This window comes from Tachysurus vachellii, chromosome 7, assembly GCF_030014155.1.
Source record: "Tachysurus vachellii isolate PV-2020 chromosome 7, HZAU_Pvac_v1, whole genome shotgun sequence".
NCBI lineage: Eukaryota > Metazoa > Chordata > Actinopteri > Siluriformes > Bagridae > Tachysurus > Tachysurus vachellii.
Window position 1 is genome coordinate 14,911,036 of NC_083466.1, and position 15,595 is coordinate 14,926,630.

The following is a 15,595-nucleotide window of genomic DNA, read 5'->3' on the forward strand; positions in this document are numbered from 1 at the left end:
AATACACTATTTTTTACGTTAAAACTACATAGATTCCTGGCTGCCATACTAATGTCCTTAAGAAACATTTGATTATATTTCACACATATTTTTTATTGGCTTTTAGTCAACATTGAATGAAGATGGAAACAGAAGACAGAACTGCTGTTTATAAATCATTCATTGGTAAGAGCTAAGCTAATTAAGTACATTTGAGGGTTAGGAGTTTGAGAGCAGTTAGTCTGTGTATTGTTTACATCTATTTGTGTTGCTTGTTTTATATTAAAGTGCTGCTGAATCTGAGTGCTTGGATGGTTCTGATAACAACTGTGGGATTAGGTAAATCAACTTTTGTTTAATTTATAATTTCATGAGATTTTTTTCATGAGATTTTTTTATGCCATGGAGTTAAACTGATTCAAACAATAAACATGACTAATTGTAGCATTGTTGTTTTTTTTTTGAGTTTAATATTATCTGTCTTGAAAGTATGCCATGTCGCATGATTTCTTTAGGAGCCATGCATTACAATGGATGCCCCATTCAGCCCCACATTCCTATATATCTGATTATTATTGGTGTGTGTGGACTCATTTTATTGATGTTGGCCTACTGTATGAACACACTGAGCGAAGGATTCTGGCTTCAGATCTGCCTACTATGTATTCTCTGCATTGTCATTTTCACCGTCATCTGGTTTCTCACAGGTACGGAAGTGTCTGGGAAATAGAAATGAAAGATGGGGTTAAAAAAAATTGTAGTGGAAATTAAGAAAACACAGAAAATTGCTACACTCATTTTGATAATGGAAAATTCACAGCTGCAAACCCTGTGGGATATTTGATAAAAGAACATTTACATATTATTAAGCTTGTATAATAAGTGCCCAATCTTAAGTGCAAATGATTTGGACAGAAGTTTCCATAACTAGTGGTTTTCAACCTGCCTATGTTTTGCTTTTCAGGAACAGTCTGGGTTTTCTCCATATATCCTCCAAACTACAACTCCTCAGCTGAGGGACACTACTGTCAGAGGACTCTTTACCTTTTTGCTTTTTGGTTCAATATCCTGTGCTTTTTGTCTGTGCTTTTTCTGATACCTTGTTGTATATGTTATTTTGTGTACGAGTGTGTTAGACGTGCATACTCCCCATAGGGCGCCTTAAAATATAAATAATATCATGTTTGCTTTAGCATTTAAAACTTTGTAATATTTGTCCAAACATATAAGCAGAAAGAGATACTTTTATAACTGTGTATTCATATGCCACATTAATTACCTAGGTATTTTTGTTTTTAATTACAACTCTACCTACAGATACACCGCCCATTGTTCCAATAGGCGCCTTTGGCAAAGACGTAATCCGTGTCCAGCCAATAGCGAGCAGGAATCTAACATCACCTTATAAGCGTGTACACGGACAGTTTTTTTTATATATTTATATATATTTCCCCCCAAATTTCTCATATATAACGCGTCCCTGCTCTTTTAGAAGCTATGGCCGGTAAGTACAAATTTAATGTTAACAAGAAGAGAACTGTTTCTCTTTGAACAACAGTGTCCGTTGTCTTGGTAACACCTATATTATTTTATATATGTGACACATATGTTATCTTATAATATAGGTAAAATACCGTAAAATGATAAAAAGGTTACCTTGAGCTGTTCGGCTGTCAGAGCTGTCAGTCACAGTTGGCTGTGTCCTAAACCCTGTGTTACAGTGGGCTGTGTCCTAAACCCAGAGTTACAGTGGGCTGTGTCCTAAACCCTGTGTTACAGTGGGCTGTGTCCTAAACCCAGAGTTATAGTGGGCTGTGTCCTAAACCCTGAGTTACAGTGGGCTGTGTCCTAAACCCTGGGTTACAGTTGGCTGTGTCCTAAACCCAGAGTTATAGTGGGCTGTGTCCTAAACCCAGAGTTACAGTGGGCTGTGTCCTAAACCCTGAGTTACAGTGGGCTGTGTCCTAAACCCAGAGTTACAGTGGGCTGTTTCCTAAACCCAGAGTTACAGTGGGCTGTGTCCTAAACCCTGAGTTACAGTGGGCTGTGTCCTAAACCCTGAGTTACAGTGGGCTGTGTCCTAAACCCTGTGTTACAGTGGGCTGTGTCCTAAACCCTGGGTTACAGTGGGCTGTGTCTTAAACCCAGAGTTACAGTGGGCTGTTTCCTAAACCCAGAGTTACAGTGGGCTGTGTCCTAAACCCTGGGTTACAGTTGGCTGTGTCCTAAACCCAGAGTTACAGTGGGCTGTGTCTTAAACCCAGAGTTACAGTGGGCTGTGTCCTGAACCCTGAGTTACAGTGGGCTGTGTCCTAAACCCTGTGTTACAGTGGGCTGTGCCCTAAACCCTGAGTTACAGTGGGCTGTGTCCTAAACCCAGAGTTACAGTGGGCTGTGTCCTAAACCCAGAGTTACAGTGGGCTGTGTCCTAAACCCTGAGTTACAGTGGGCTGTGTCCTAAACCCTGAGTTACAGTGGGCTGTGTCCTAAACCCAGAGTTACAGTGGGCTGTGTCTTAAACCCAGAGTTACAGTGGGCTGTGTCCTGAACCCTGAGTTACAGTGGGCTGTGTCCTAAACCCTGTGTTACAGTGGGCTGTGCCCTAAACCCTGAGTTACAGTGGGCTGTGTCCTAAACCCAGAGTTACAGTGGGCTGTGTCCTAAACCCAGAGTTACAGTGGGCTGTGTCCTAAACCCTGGGTTACAGTTGGCTGTGTCCTAAACCCAGAGTTACAGTGGGCTGTGTCCTAAACCCTGAGTTACAGTGGGCTGTGTCCTAAACCCTGTGTTACAGTGGGCTGTGTCCTAAACCCTGTGTTACTAGGGCTGTGCCCTAAACCCTGAGTTACAGTGCACTGTGTCCTAAACCCTGTTTCTAAAGGAGCTCTATTGTAATGTTAGCACTATTGTAGTTTACACTGGCATTGTTTTAAGGAACGCTGACTAGAGCTAAAGACTGTTTGATGTTTTGCATAAAAACAGCTTGTTTATTTTTGTTTGGGATTCTGTGGCTTAACATAATTTTTGTGAATAAACATAAAGTATATAAAAAATTGTACCTAAAAATAGTAAAAATATTTGTGTGTACATATACAGTTTTTGAATGAGATGTTATGTAAAAAAATAAAAATAGTGTTGCTTTGCAGTTGTCTAAAATTCCACCTTATTAGGAACTCCTGTACAAAAAGTCATGCAATTATCTTATTAGCCAATCATGTGGCAGCAGTTTATAAAATCCTTCAGATTTGAGCCAGTAGCTTCGACCACATCAGGTTCTACTTCTGTCAGCCAAGAAAGCTGTGACTGCAGCAATCACTAAATCTGGACAGTTAAATAATGGACAAATGTAGCCTGGCCTGATGGTAGAGTCAGAACTGGGTGCCAACAGCATGAATCTATGGTCACAATCTAACTTGTGTCAACAGACAAGCCTGGTGTTTTAACACCTTTATTCTGCTAATAATAATAATAATCAATCTGAGTATTAATGCAGATCATGTGCATCTCTTCATGGCCACAATTTACCAGCTTCTGATGGCTGCTTCCAGCCTGATGATGCACCATGCCACAAAGCAACAGTCGTCTCAAACTGGTTTCATGAACTTGAAGGAGTTCCGCGTTCTTCAGTGTTCTTCCCAATGCTTGTGAAATCCATGCCATGAAAATGAGGTTGTTCTGAGGACAAAGGGAGACACTAACCGGAATTAGTTTCGTGTTCCTAGTAAAGTTCTCAGTGAGTGCATTATTTAAGCAGTTGCTCTTTAATGTTTATGTCTCATCAAGTTGCAGAACTGGTGGCAAAATGCTTGGAGGCACGAGACATGGCTTATTGTCCCTATAGCAAGTTCCCAGTTGGTGCTGCTATTTTGACATCTGGAGGTGCCATAGTCACAGGTATACATGTATGAGTGATGGTTGTGAACTGCAATTATCAAAATGTATACACATAATAATTGCTAATAGGGAAAACTGAAGTGTGTGCAGTACTACTGGAATTGTCTATGCTCTATATAGACCAAGCTTATATTAATGATTTATTAGTTATCACATCTATTCTGATATGCACTCTATGTATGTATGTATATTAGGCTGCAATGTAGAGAATGCTTCATACGGCCTTACAGTCTGTGCTGAGCGAACAGCTATACAGAGAGCTGTATCTGAGGGACACAGAAGTTTTACAGCTATGGCTATCACATGGTAAATCTCATGTTTCTCAGGTCACTTTACAACCTGCACCACTATCATGCTTTACTTATTATTATTTATGTTGACATTATTATTTATTATTTGCTTTTGGATTCCCTCAGTGATATTAAAGATAGCTTTGTGGGACCCTGTGGTGCCTGTCGACAGGTGCTAATGGAGGTAAGGTCTACTAGTTCATGCATCTGTGTATGCATGAATGAATAAATACAATTAATATCATATATTGCATTTATTCATCTCTCTTCCTCTCAGTTTGGTTCAGAATGGGACGTTTACCTGACTAAGCCTGATGGATCCTATAAGAAGACAAGTCTGAGAGAACTGCTGCCCTCAGCATTTAGTCCAGCTCACCTGACAAAATCCAGCAATTAAAACAATGTATTTTAGGATGGTCTGCTTTGATGTTCTTACTCTGAATTAGAGGAGACCATTGTGACTGCTAAAATGTTGCAGGAGCATGTGCTTTTTAACTCCTATTCTGGTGAGAGCTAGTGGTCAGATCTTCCTCTTGGTATGAAGAAAAGTCAGTCTTCTGGAAACAGCAGGTTGTTTGTGCAAAGCATTACTATGTTTCTTCTTTTATCTTCAGGAAGTGCTTTATTCTGGTTCAAGTCACTGTGGTTTAAATGATTAATTAATTTGTTTATATTGTGGGGAATAAACTAAGCACATTAGAAAATATATTAGGAAATAATATTAATTATTGCTAACAACAATAAATGTGTAAAAATAACTGCTTGATCAATCCTTTCTGATCAAATGACTGATCAAGTTTTTGGCAGGAGTGGGTAAGACTGGGAAAAAGAGCGCTGCACAAACATTTATTCTACATCCTTAATCAAACCCTGTAATTTAAATCAAATACTTGCTTTTTTTTTCCTTTTTTTGGATCATGTAGGAGAATGTTTGATATGTTTGATATTAAGTAACCTCAATGTATAAGAAGCAGAACTAAAAATTTCCTCAGGTATTATCATCAAATTAGACCTATAATAATGGCCATTTGGTAACAACAATGAACTGCTAGATTAACCAATAAATAACACTTATGAAGGCTAGCTTGTGTTGGTACTGAATCAAAAGACCATTGCAACTAATGATCAGCCACAAGAGGGCGCAATGAGAACAAGACCATTAGGACACAACTGAACTTAAATATTCCTATCTCAAATGTCTTTAAATGAGATATTACTTTCCTACCAAATCAAACACATAAATAAATATTAAAAAAAAAAAAACTATTTAGAGGGGTTGTTTGAAACTTTTACAGAGCCTTTTCCATTAATTTGTGAAACTGAAAAGAAAGTCCTCAGTGTAGAGGGCGGAAAGTGTGGGATTGATGTGCCCCTGGTGCCCCCAAGGGCTGTTTGAAATTCTCCCCCACGGAGGGAACAGCATTCAGTTCTGCCATCCAGGAAAAACACTCTGACATTGTTCTCTGTGAGAGACAGAGAGGGGGAAAGAGGGGAGGGGGTAAAAGTGTGTGAGAGAGAATGAACGAAAGAAAAAGAAAAAAAAACACATAAAAGGAAAAGACTACAAGCTAGACATTGTTTCCATGAGGTACTACTGAGAGCAAGAAAACGACACATCTCAAAGCTAGAAATGAGCAGAACAGAAAAGCAAATAAGAGATATGACATGAAGAGATAAAAAGGAAAAGGAGACAATAAAATGGCTGACAAAGCAATGTTCACGTTGGCAAAATACCACGGTTGAGCTTTTCAGAAAGGCAGAGCAGCTGAAAGCAGGAGATCAGTGAGAAGCAGTGAGAGTGCTTGTTTTCTGGCTTAAGCAAATACAGCATGCAGCAGGACCTCCTTGTATCTTATGTACACACTCTCACACAGTTTGTTAACGCTGTTTTACTTGCAGGGCTTTGTTGTTTACACACGTTCTGTATTTAGATTCAGTTTATAGAGTAGTTTTTTAAAAGTGCTCACGTGCTACACACTTTTATTTTTTAATAAATGTTTCTCGCAGGTTTAAAATTCTGTTACATAACTAATATTTGCTATTATTTTAAAATAGTAGATGGTGATTGGTGCACTGAGGAAAAAAAATCCTGCTTCTAAATAATTTACTAAATATTTGGTTCCAACGCATACTTTAATTTCATGTATCTGAACAATACATGGTATGTTCGGATTTATAATGCTCTATAAGACAAATAAGCACAGAAATCAAAAGGCATTTAGCAAATATTTTGCTACATATTTTTACCTTTAACCGATATTGTTTGGAATACAGAAATAAAAACTATTCTGACTTGACCTCCATATTGTCTCCAAGCAATAGAGTAGTAAATTCCAGTGTATATAGAAATGCACAGCCATAAAAACAAATAAAAGCTGTCCGCTTCCTGTATATCCTGGAGGGAAAATATAGCCATACTGCAGCTTTGAGGTGTTTTTTTTTTCTAACAATGACATAAAACATAAAAGGCAGAAAAACATCCCTCTTAAAGGACCAATCCAGTCCATGCTAGTTTTTATTATTTATTTTTTCATGCCTTTGAAGCTGGGCTCAGACAGCAGGATCAAGCAGGCTACGGTGACTCCACTCTAACTCTGTTGAATATCTCTGTAAAGCCCTGTGTCCCCTGCTGTGCCCTGAGAAAAAATAAACCAGGCTCTTTCCATGGGGAAGCAGATCTGAGAAAGGGTGTAGAGGGTTTAAAGGAGAATGGTTTCGTCCTGTGACGGACATATGATATAGAGAAATTCTAGGTTAGTGCTGTGGGAGGATTATACACTGGCCTGAGCATGAACACTGTAATAACCATAGCATTCAGAATACTAATAAAGTCTATTATACATATAAAAAAAGATTGGGAGAGAACCTGATATTTAGTTTATATCACAGCCATTTTTATTCCTTTACATGGGCAACAACGGGGCTAAATTATAAACCATGTTAATAATTTGCTTGTTCTTTTTTAGAAACACAGCTCAGCATTAGGTCTACTGAGAAATGCTTATGACTGTACTTTGTCTCTTTTACAGTTTAAGAGGACATTGGCTATGCAAGTCTATATTAATAGATATCATCATGTCAAAGGTTCTTCAGTGTAAATTACTATACTATGAACTTTAGTCACAATCTCTGTTAAGTAATTTTTTATGATAGGTTTGATATGATTGCTGTCAATGCCATGATTAGCTGATTTCCAGTCTAGCATTACTTGGGCTACATTGTTGATTTATTCATATCCTACAGTGAGCCAGCTAAATGAACAGCTGTACAAGGTTTATTTCTTGTGATAAATGGAAACAAATCGTGGTAAATGAAACACAGGCACCGCAGACATGTTAACAGTATTGCAGGAACACTTCCTGGAGTAGTCATTATAGTCCACATTTCGGAATGTAATTATTATTAAATATAAGCAAGGTAATTGCATTGAACAAATTCAGTCATATATAGGCAATAAATAGAATAATCACTGGTCAAAAGATCAGACTTTATCCAAGACAAAATGATGCTTGTGGCATATGGGAGTCAAAACAGTGAGCTGAGTCAAATGATTTGACTCAGTAAAAGGGCTGGAATTCCCATCACTGGCCCAATAACTGGTGGTGGATAATAATACTGTGGTTTAATTATAAACAGGACAAAGGTGAATATGTAGAAGATTATTTCTCTAATGCTGAAAAAAAGAACGCCTTGGCTTGATGCTTGTTCTGTAATTCAGTTCTTTATCCAAATGATTTGGATGAAATACCTACAACACAACAATCATCTACACATGATTATGTAGGATTAATAAATCCCTCAGACATGTGATCTGAGATTAAAGATGTAATGGAAAAGGTTAGGAATGTAGCAGCAGCTCCCAACCTGTGCCACCCATGTCGATATGACCTGGATGTCACCAAGGGGTAAAAAAAAGACATCCTTATCACTTCTTGACAGTGCTGCCTGGTCTTATCAGTGCATGCAATGATGGCAGCTTCTTCATGGCCCTGTTTGATATCACCCATATCCAACCAATTGTAATGCAGGGGTGGAGTTTAAAGCTGGTCTATATAAGAGCTAATGCTACCGTCAAAACGCCTTCTGGTGTAAGTGGCAGGATTTGGACTCACTGAGGAACTGTAGAAGAGAGATATTTACCACCTTGGTTGGTAAAGTTTAAGTTAAAATTTTTAATCTTAATTTTATTGTATTTACAAAGCTTTGATATTTTGATATAGCCTTATTTATTTTTTAATAGATTTAGAATCTAATAGCCATTTTAATATACTTAAAAGATTATTATTATTATTATTATTATTATTATTATTATTATTATTATTATTATTATTATTATTATTAACAACCTTAACATTCTTAATGTCACTGTAGCTATGACGAGATAACTTTAAATAAAAACATATTGTCATGGTTAAGGATCAGTTTAGCTGAGGAACTTGCAGTGGTTTATTGTCATAGTGTCTTGTGTTCCCACATAGAATTCATTTGAGGCACCATGAGTAAAGACACTGAAATGAAGGAAGTGGAGCTGAATGAGCTGGAGCAGGAGAAACAGTCAATGAACACAGACACGGAGAAGAACGGCTGTGTAAAAGTGAAGTTGCCGGAGGAAAAAGAGGTCAAGTTCACCGGCCTGACTAAAGAAGAGCTAATGAGAGTAGCAGGCACTACAGGGTACATGCTCTCAAATGCACTAGGCATCAACTATAGGCCTAAAACATTTATATTGATTTCCCTGAGAAACACATAGTTTTCGACTGTTCTAATTGACTAAAATATAACAGAGGGAATAAAGAAAGTACTGAGTTTATTCATGAGACAAGAATTTAACTTTGAAAGAAGTATATGCAGCATGTGAGCTCAGTCAGTTATTTCTCGCTATGTTCCCAGATGGGTACGGACTCGCTGGGTATTGTTGGTTCTGTTCTGGCTCGGCTGGGTTGGTATGCTGGCCGGGGCAGTGGTCATCATTGTTCAGGCTCCACGGTGTAAACCCATCCCTGAAATGCACTGGTGGAACGAGGGGCCACTCTACCAGATATCTGATGTGAACAGCTTCTCTGACGGCATTAAAGGTATTTGATATAATTTTATACCTGTACTTTTAGATTAAACTGACATTGTATTAATTAATAATACCTATCTTGTATTTCCCAGCAATCCCCTAGTTATCACTTAATCATTAAAAGTCTACAGAATGACCTTCAACTTCAAACCTGGAACAACATGTGTTTAAAGTTACAACATAGTGCATTATGATATTCTATACATAATAATTCTGTGAATGATAGTGAGTTCAGTGAATCAGACACATTCCTGGCTCTGATATGTTGACTGTGATCACAATACGAGATTATTAAGGAATTTTTCACACTAGGTTTTGGTAGCTTGTGTATGGCCTCAGTTAAAGCTACTGAAAAGGCTGCCAGTGTCTTGTGACCCTCATGCAGGAGATCACATGCTGAAATTGAGAAATAGTCTACAATCTGCTTCCCTCATCAAACATGATTTCCTGCTCAGGGATTTTTATGTTATTTGTATTTCTATGGTAGATCTTTGCTGGTTAATTGTAATGAAAAACAGGGGTCCTATGAATCAATTATCAAATAAATGCTATTATATACTGTGTATATTATATTATAGACACAGTTCTATATTATATCAGTTCTAAACCACAAGCAATTTTATTATTTTTTATTTAGGATTACAGTCATAATAACTGTAGTTAATAGATAGTCATTTGAAACAGGGCTGTGGTTTGGTATGAGGTTGTAATGATTTCATTCTTGTTTTATCTCTTTCCATCTCTCTTTTCAGGAATAGAAAACAAGCTGGACAGTCTGAACCAGCTGAAGGTGAAAGGGTTGATCCTGGGCCCAGTGCACACTGTTCAGGCAGACCAAATAAGTACACTGAATTTGAAAGAAATTGACCCTGAGGTGGGCAGTGAGAAGGACCTGGACAGCCTGCTAGAAAGAGCCCACAAGAAGGGTGAGAGTCCCTAAATCCTCAGGACCCATGAAATGCCGTCAAATGTCAGTCAGCACGTTGCCAAATATTCTACTGTCTCCAAAACAAAATTTAATGGTTTCATTCATGTATCTACACTTCATGGGAAACTAATGATGGTGTTACTTTACACAGAACTGTGGTATATTTAAATGTTACTATGTCTCTCTCAGGTATCTCCATAGTACTGGATCTGACACCCAACTATAAGGCAGCTAAAGCTTGGTTTGGCAATATTGATTTTGCTTCTGACAAACTTATGGTAAGTCAGAAAGGCTACTTATAATGCATATCAAAATTAGTGAGCAATAGTTCAAATGTGGTCATACTTCATGCAGTCGTATTCTTTTGCTCTTTAAAAGGAGGCTTGTGCCTACTGGCTCCAAAAAGGAGTGGATGGCTTTCTCTTTTCTGATGTAAGCCATGTTGCTTTTACTGATACTTGGCAGTCCATCCAGAATGTTGTTCATTCCAACACCAGAGAAGGGACTAAAAAAATGTAAGTGACGCTGTAGAGACACCTTGTGGGTACACTGAAGTATTTTCCCAGAAAGATGTTTTTTAAGCAGTGCTGCTAGTTCCCCCTACTTGTATCTTGGTGTTATAGCATTTCCACAATTACTTGACTATCACTTCTTAGATTAGCAATAAGGGTGTACCATAAGTCCATCATTCATTCATTCATTCATCTTCTACCGCTTATCCGAACTACCTCGGGTCACGGGGAGCCTGTGCCTATCTCAGGCGTCATCGGGCATCAAGGCAGGATACACCCTGGACGGAGTGCCAACCCATCGCAGGGCGCACACACACACACTCATTCACTCACGCAATCACACACTAGGGACAATTTTCCAGAGATGCCAATCAACCTACCATGCATGTCTTTGGACCGGGGGAGGAAACCGGAGTACCCGGAGGAAACCCCCGAGGCACGGGGAGAACATGCAAACTCCACACACACACAAGGTGGAGGCGGGAATCGAACCCCGACCCTGGAGGTGTGAGGCGAACGTGCTAACCACTAAGCCACCGTGCCCCCCTAAGTCCATCATCATATGGGAAAAATAAATAAAATGGCAAAACAAAAGCTTTTATTTACAGATCATCCTCAAAATGTCCACCACTTTTTCTTAATACACTCCTAAGAGTAAAAGAATTCGTTCTTTCTTTCTCTGGTTTATATATATATATATAATTCTATGATGCTAGACTTATCCTTATTTGCTGGCCAATCTATTACATGTGAAACCTTTATTAAAAATGAAAAAAAAAAATAAAATAAAAATTCCAGACTTATTTAAAGAGAGAATCTATACCTTGCTAATACCTTTGTTTTTTCTTAGTGCTCTGATAGTTTCAGTCACCAAGCAGCCTTCAGAATATGTCTCTCAGCTGCTGGAGAGAGTTGATCTGTTGCTAACCAGACTGTCAGGTATTGATCTGTCTGGGGTTCAGCAAGCTGAGGTCATGGCCAAGCTCTACTCCAACCACTCCAGCCTTGCCTGGAGCCTGAATAAAAACACTTCAGATTTGCCCACGAGCTTCTACCATATGCTGCTCTTCACCCTGCCTGGTACTCCAGTGTTCAATAGAGGAGATGAGGTTGGACTAAAGGAGGGGGTGAGTCCAGATGGGTAGTGAAAAATATATACAAATATATATGAAAGCTCTCCTGCTTAGTTTTTTTTTTGTTCTGTTAAGAGCCTCATTCTTAAATGGGCCTCATTCTATTTATATAAATATTTTTTTTTCTCAGGAATCTCTTACTGAAATTTGGGACTTGGAAAATCCAGCTGAGGAGAACAACGAAACAGCAAAGGTGATTACAAATATCTTAATGCATTAGCTGCTTTTCTCACCAGAGTAGTTACTTATTGTACCTAACACCTCGGGTCTGCATTTCCTTTGCAGTACTGATATCTCAGAATGCAGTATGCAAATGAGAACTCTAAAAAAAAAAACAGCACTGTGGTCTGTGATTAGTCTGACCAATCACAGATGTTCCAGATAAGATTTTTGTGGGTGTCTTAATGATTTGTGGCATTGTCACGATTAAAAAAACTGCAGGCTTGAGATTAATGGCTTCACCAATTGTATTTACATTGCTATTAAAAATGTAATTATATTATACAATATTTTATATACATTATAGATGCAATATTTGTAAAAATAACAATCATTTAGAACTGTGTTTATAGCAAGAATATGAGATTGTATTATCTATTGTAATCGTTTCTAACAGCAGGCATTTAAATTACTGTGTAATATGTTGTTTTCTAACACTAAGTAGCAAGCAAATGGTCCAAAAGTATCATATAATTTATAGCGTTCATTCTAGGTATGAAAAGGTTTATCAGTGAAATATGAGGCTTGCTGAATAGTGCTTGCTCTATAAGATTAAACCATATATTTTTGCAAGTACTACATTTCTGAGAAATTTAACAAATGCAGGACCAAATGTACATGACAAGCTATGACATATATTTAATTCCTGTGTGATTCTTTTTAACTCAATAAGCTTCATTCCCCTTTATCTCTGTCTCAGACTATAAGAGCAGAACGCAGCGCAGTGCGAAGCTTCTTTAAGTCTCTCAGTGACCTTAGAGGTAAAGAAAGAGCTTTGCTGCATGGTGAATACACCACTCTACACAGCTCAAGTTCCTCATTTGCATTCCTCCGCCTGTGGGATCAGAGTGAACGCTTCATTACCGCCATAAACTGGGGCAATTCCCCTGTCACAATAATAATGACCGACGGAGATCTGCCTGCTGAGGCCCGTGTCCGTCTCAGTACAGATACAGAGAAGCTAGCTGTGGACAGCATGGTGCCTTTGGATAAACTGCAGCTAGAAGCCAAACAAGCTGTTTTATTGTCTTATCCTTATGCAGGATAAAATATTAAGCAAAACTACACATTAAAAAAATAAGACAGTGCTCCTTTTCAGAATAGAAAGTTCATGTTAAACAAAGTCTGTTTGTTTTTACGTCACTCATTATGCTTGTTTTAGTTTTGAAATATGGAAGAATGCGATGTCTATTATAGAAATTAGTTTCCTACAAAAAGTTGTATTTGTTTTCTTATACTAATATGTAATGGAAGCCCTCAAGCAGTATCATTACATCTGGGTAGGACATTCTATATTTGTGTGTGTGTGTGTGTGTATGTACACAATGAAAAAGTAAATGGCAGAAAAATAAACACTGCTTATGATACATATGGTGTCATGTAACTGTCTCTCTCGCTCTCTCTGTCTCTCCTATTGTGACTAGGATGTGATGTACGTGTTTTTGATTTCTGTCACTGTGACTTTATATAAAGCAGAGAAAAAGTGTGTGTATCTGTCTTTTGGCCTTGTGCCACCTGCCGTTATTTTACAGGGCAGGAAAAGGAAGAGTATAAGTATGTACAGGTGTGTCTAAGTATGTCATACACACCACTGTTCTGTACTATATAAAACTTAAAATACTTCCTCTTTACTGAAGCTCAAGATGAAAAAGCATATTTTTTTTCCACACAACATTTTGTTACGGTCTGTTTGGTAATTAATTGTCACATTCGGTTTAGTAATATATCAAACTGCTGCTCTCACTTAAGTTGTGGTAACACGTTTTGCTAGAAACCCTTGATTTTTAGCTAAATATTTGTAAAGCTGTTATGCCTTTACTCTGTTAATTATCATCTTAGACAACGAAGATCATGGTGGGGTTTTTTGTACAGTTATAGCAACTCTATAGAGCTGCAGTACAACACAGTGTTAGACACAGAGTAACACAATGTCAGACACTATGGAGGTGTACATATCTGCCCACATTCTTTTTTCATTTCTCATTTTTGCATTAGAGCCCCATTTTCACAGAGTTTTATAAAAATTATAGCAAGGATGTGTGTGTGTAATTACAGGTATGTAGCATCTCATTTCCTCTCGCTGATAAAAAAAAAAAAAAAGAAAAGAAAAGAAAAGTCAGTGGTTTACATTTCTCAAAAAAAAAAAAGTAGGTAGTAAAGTATACTGAATTAATCAGGCTAAAATCGTTGATTATAAATTCTGAATTTTATTTAAGCTTTCTAAATATATATTATTACAATTATTTATATAGTAATAGATTTATACACAAAAAATAATTGTGAAATCTTTATTTCCTAACCAATATAATCAGGGGACAAATAAACCTAATGCTCAAAATCATATTTTTGCTCTGATTTACTCCTATTGTCATGGATGTTCTCTGTGGACTCTTAAGAAAAGTGATAAATTAGATTAATAAAGAATGTTAAATTTGTGGAATGATGTAGAAAAACAAATGAAGGTACTATTATTGTGTAAAAAGAGAATAAGGCTTTACATCAAAAATGTGAATGTTTCTTAAAACGCTGTCAAATCTCTTCAGTCAGCTGATTAATAGAGTTTGGATGATGACAGAATTCCTAATAAAAATATAATTTTTACACAGTGCATTTAAGATTATTTTATTACCTCTGTTTGATGCACAGCAGGCAGCAAATGTATTTAAGCTATTAGGTTTTTTGTCCATTTGTTTCTTTCTACTACCTTTATGACTAGTGCCAGCTTTGGTTCTAGATAGATAATTCTAGATAGATAAATGGAAGCTAAGATATTAAACATAACTTAAATTAATAACTTTTCTAAATAATATTACATACTATAGCTAACAAAAAAAATCTCATTACAAATAAAAATCCATTTTGCTTTATCACCTTAAATCTTTTTGTAAACATTTATGGTAAAAGAATACCTAAAAACAAAACAGTTCTTTAACACAGAAATAGACAAACATCTCCTTAAATGTAAACTATTTAAATTTAAATTTGCCTCCTGAGTCTCTTGATTTGTTTGGGATAAATACACGTTTGCTGCTGTTTACAGCACATACTGTGTTCACCTGGTGAGATCGTACCTTCATGAGCACATGAAGATTTTATGAGAATGTTCATTGTTTGTTCCTTAAAACATGATTCATTTAAATAATTCATTGATTCCTGAATCTTGATCTCTTTGAATTAACTTGACTTTTACAATTTTAACAATAATTATACAGTTTTTAACAAACAGCTAAAAAAAAACAACTGAATTTGAAATATTTACTTAACCCACAAATACTGTACGTAATGGAAGGACTTGAGTCCCACATTGTTATTATTAATGTTATTCTTGTTAACCCTGTTTTTAAAGAGGTATAATAATCAGTGTTTTGATTAAAAAAAAAGAATATCAGAGATCGAAAAAGATCATAACAACATCAATGTTTTAAAATGTTACTGTACAGAAGCCACAATACATTTTCTGTGTGTGTATGTGTGTGTGTGTGTATGTGTACATGTGTGTATGTGTGTTCAGCTACAGCTGTCAGTGGGACTTGGTGATATTTGACACTATACCATAGAGTGTGACAGATTTCTGG

The 15,595-nt window shown here is 37.1% G+C and overlaps 2 protein-coding genes across 5 annotated transcripts; both read left to right on the forward strand.

The window, feature by feature from the left end:
• Positions 1 to 548: 548 nt before the first annotated feature.
• On the forward strand, positions 549 to 6,466 carry zgc:103586. 3 transcript variants are annotated; one of them, XM_060874569.1, is made up of 6 exons: positions 549 to 686; positions 944 to 1,483; positions 3,769 to 3,873; positions 4,068 to 4,179; positions 4,290 to 4,347; positions 4,441 to 6,466. In XM_060874569.1, exons 2-6 carry the CDS (start codon positions 1,477 to 1,479, stop codon positions 4,558 to 4,560), a joined length of 402 nt encoding a protein of 133 aa, XP_060730552.1. In that variant the 5' UTR covers positions 549 to 686; positions 944 to 1,476; the 3' UTR covers positions 4,561 to 6,466. The 3 variants fall into 3 exon arrangements, with proteins under 3 accessions (XP_060730552.1, XP_060730551.1, XP_060730550.1); XM_060874568.1 differs by lacking the exon at positions 549 to 686 and having other exon boundaries at positions 1,325 to 1,483; positions 3,763 to 3,873; XM_060874567.1 differs by lacking the exons at positions 549 to 686; positions 944 to 1,483 and having other exon boundaries at positions 3,744 to 3,873.
• Positions 6,467 to 8,241: 1,775 nt separating this feature from the next.
• Positions 8,242 to 13,389, forward strand: LOC132848655 (amino acid transporter heavy chain SLC3A2-like). 2 transcript variants are annotated; one of them, XM_060874571.1, is made up of 9 exons: positions 8,242 to 8,310; positions 8,642 to 8,837; positions 9,054 to 9,238; positions 9,981 to 10,154; positions 10,346 to 10,434; positions 10,535 to 10,671; positions 11,519 to 11,795; positions 11,932 to 11,994; positions 12,721 to 13,389. In XM_060874571.1, the coding sequence occupies exons 2-9, from the start codon at positions 8,659 to 8,661 to the stop codon at positions 13,066 to 13,068; spliced, it is 1,452 nt and encodes a 483-aa protein (XP_060730554.1). In that variant the 5' UTR covers positions 8,242 to 8,310; positions 8,642 to 8,658; the 3' UTR covers positions 13,069 to 13,389. The 2 variants fall into 2 exon arrangements, with proteins under 2 accessions (XP_060730554.1, XP_060730555.1); XM_060874572.1 differs by having other exon boundaries at positions 8,290 to 8,314.
• The last annotated feature ends 2,206 nt before the right edge of the window (positions 13,390 to 15,595 follow it).

What these genes read in the sequence shown, in the direction of transcription:
- LOC132848655 (XM_060874571.1), top strand. Translation starts at nt 8,659, where the DNA reads ATGAGTAAAGACACTGAAATGAAGGAAGTGGAGCTGAATGAGCTGGAG. An exon ending in AGAGTAGCAGGCACTACAGG is followed by an intron (nt 8,838 to 9,053) that starts GTACATGCTCTC and finishes CTATGTTCCCAG; the next exon opens with ATGGGTACGGACTCGCTGGG. An exon ending in CTTCTCTGACGGCATTAAAG is followed by an intron (nt 9,239 to 9,980) that starts GTATTTGATATA and finishes CTCTCTTTTCAG; the next exon opens with GAATAGAAAACAAGCTGGAC.
- zgc:103586 (XM_060874567.1), top strand. Translation starts at nt 3,744, where the DNA reads ATGTTTATGTCTCATCAAGTTGCAGAACTGGTGGCAAAATGCTTGGAG. An exon ending in ACAGCTATGGCTATCACATG is followed by an intron (nt 4,180 to 4,289) that starts GTAAATCTCATG and finishes GGATTCCCTCAG; the next exon opens with TGATATTAAAGATAGCTTTG. An exon ending in GTCGACAGGTGCTAATGGAG is followed by an intron (nt 4,348 to 4,440) that starts GTAAGGTCTACT and finishes TCTTCCTCTCAG; the next exon opens with TTTGGTTCAGAATGGGACGT.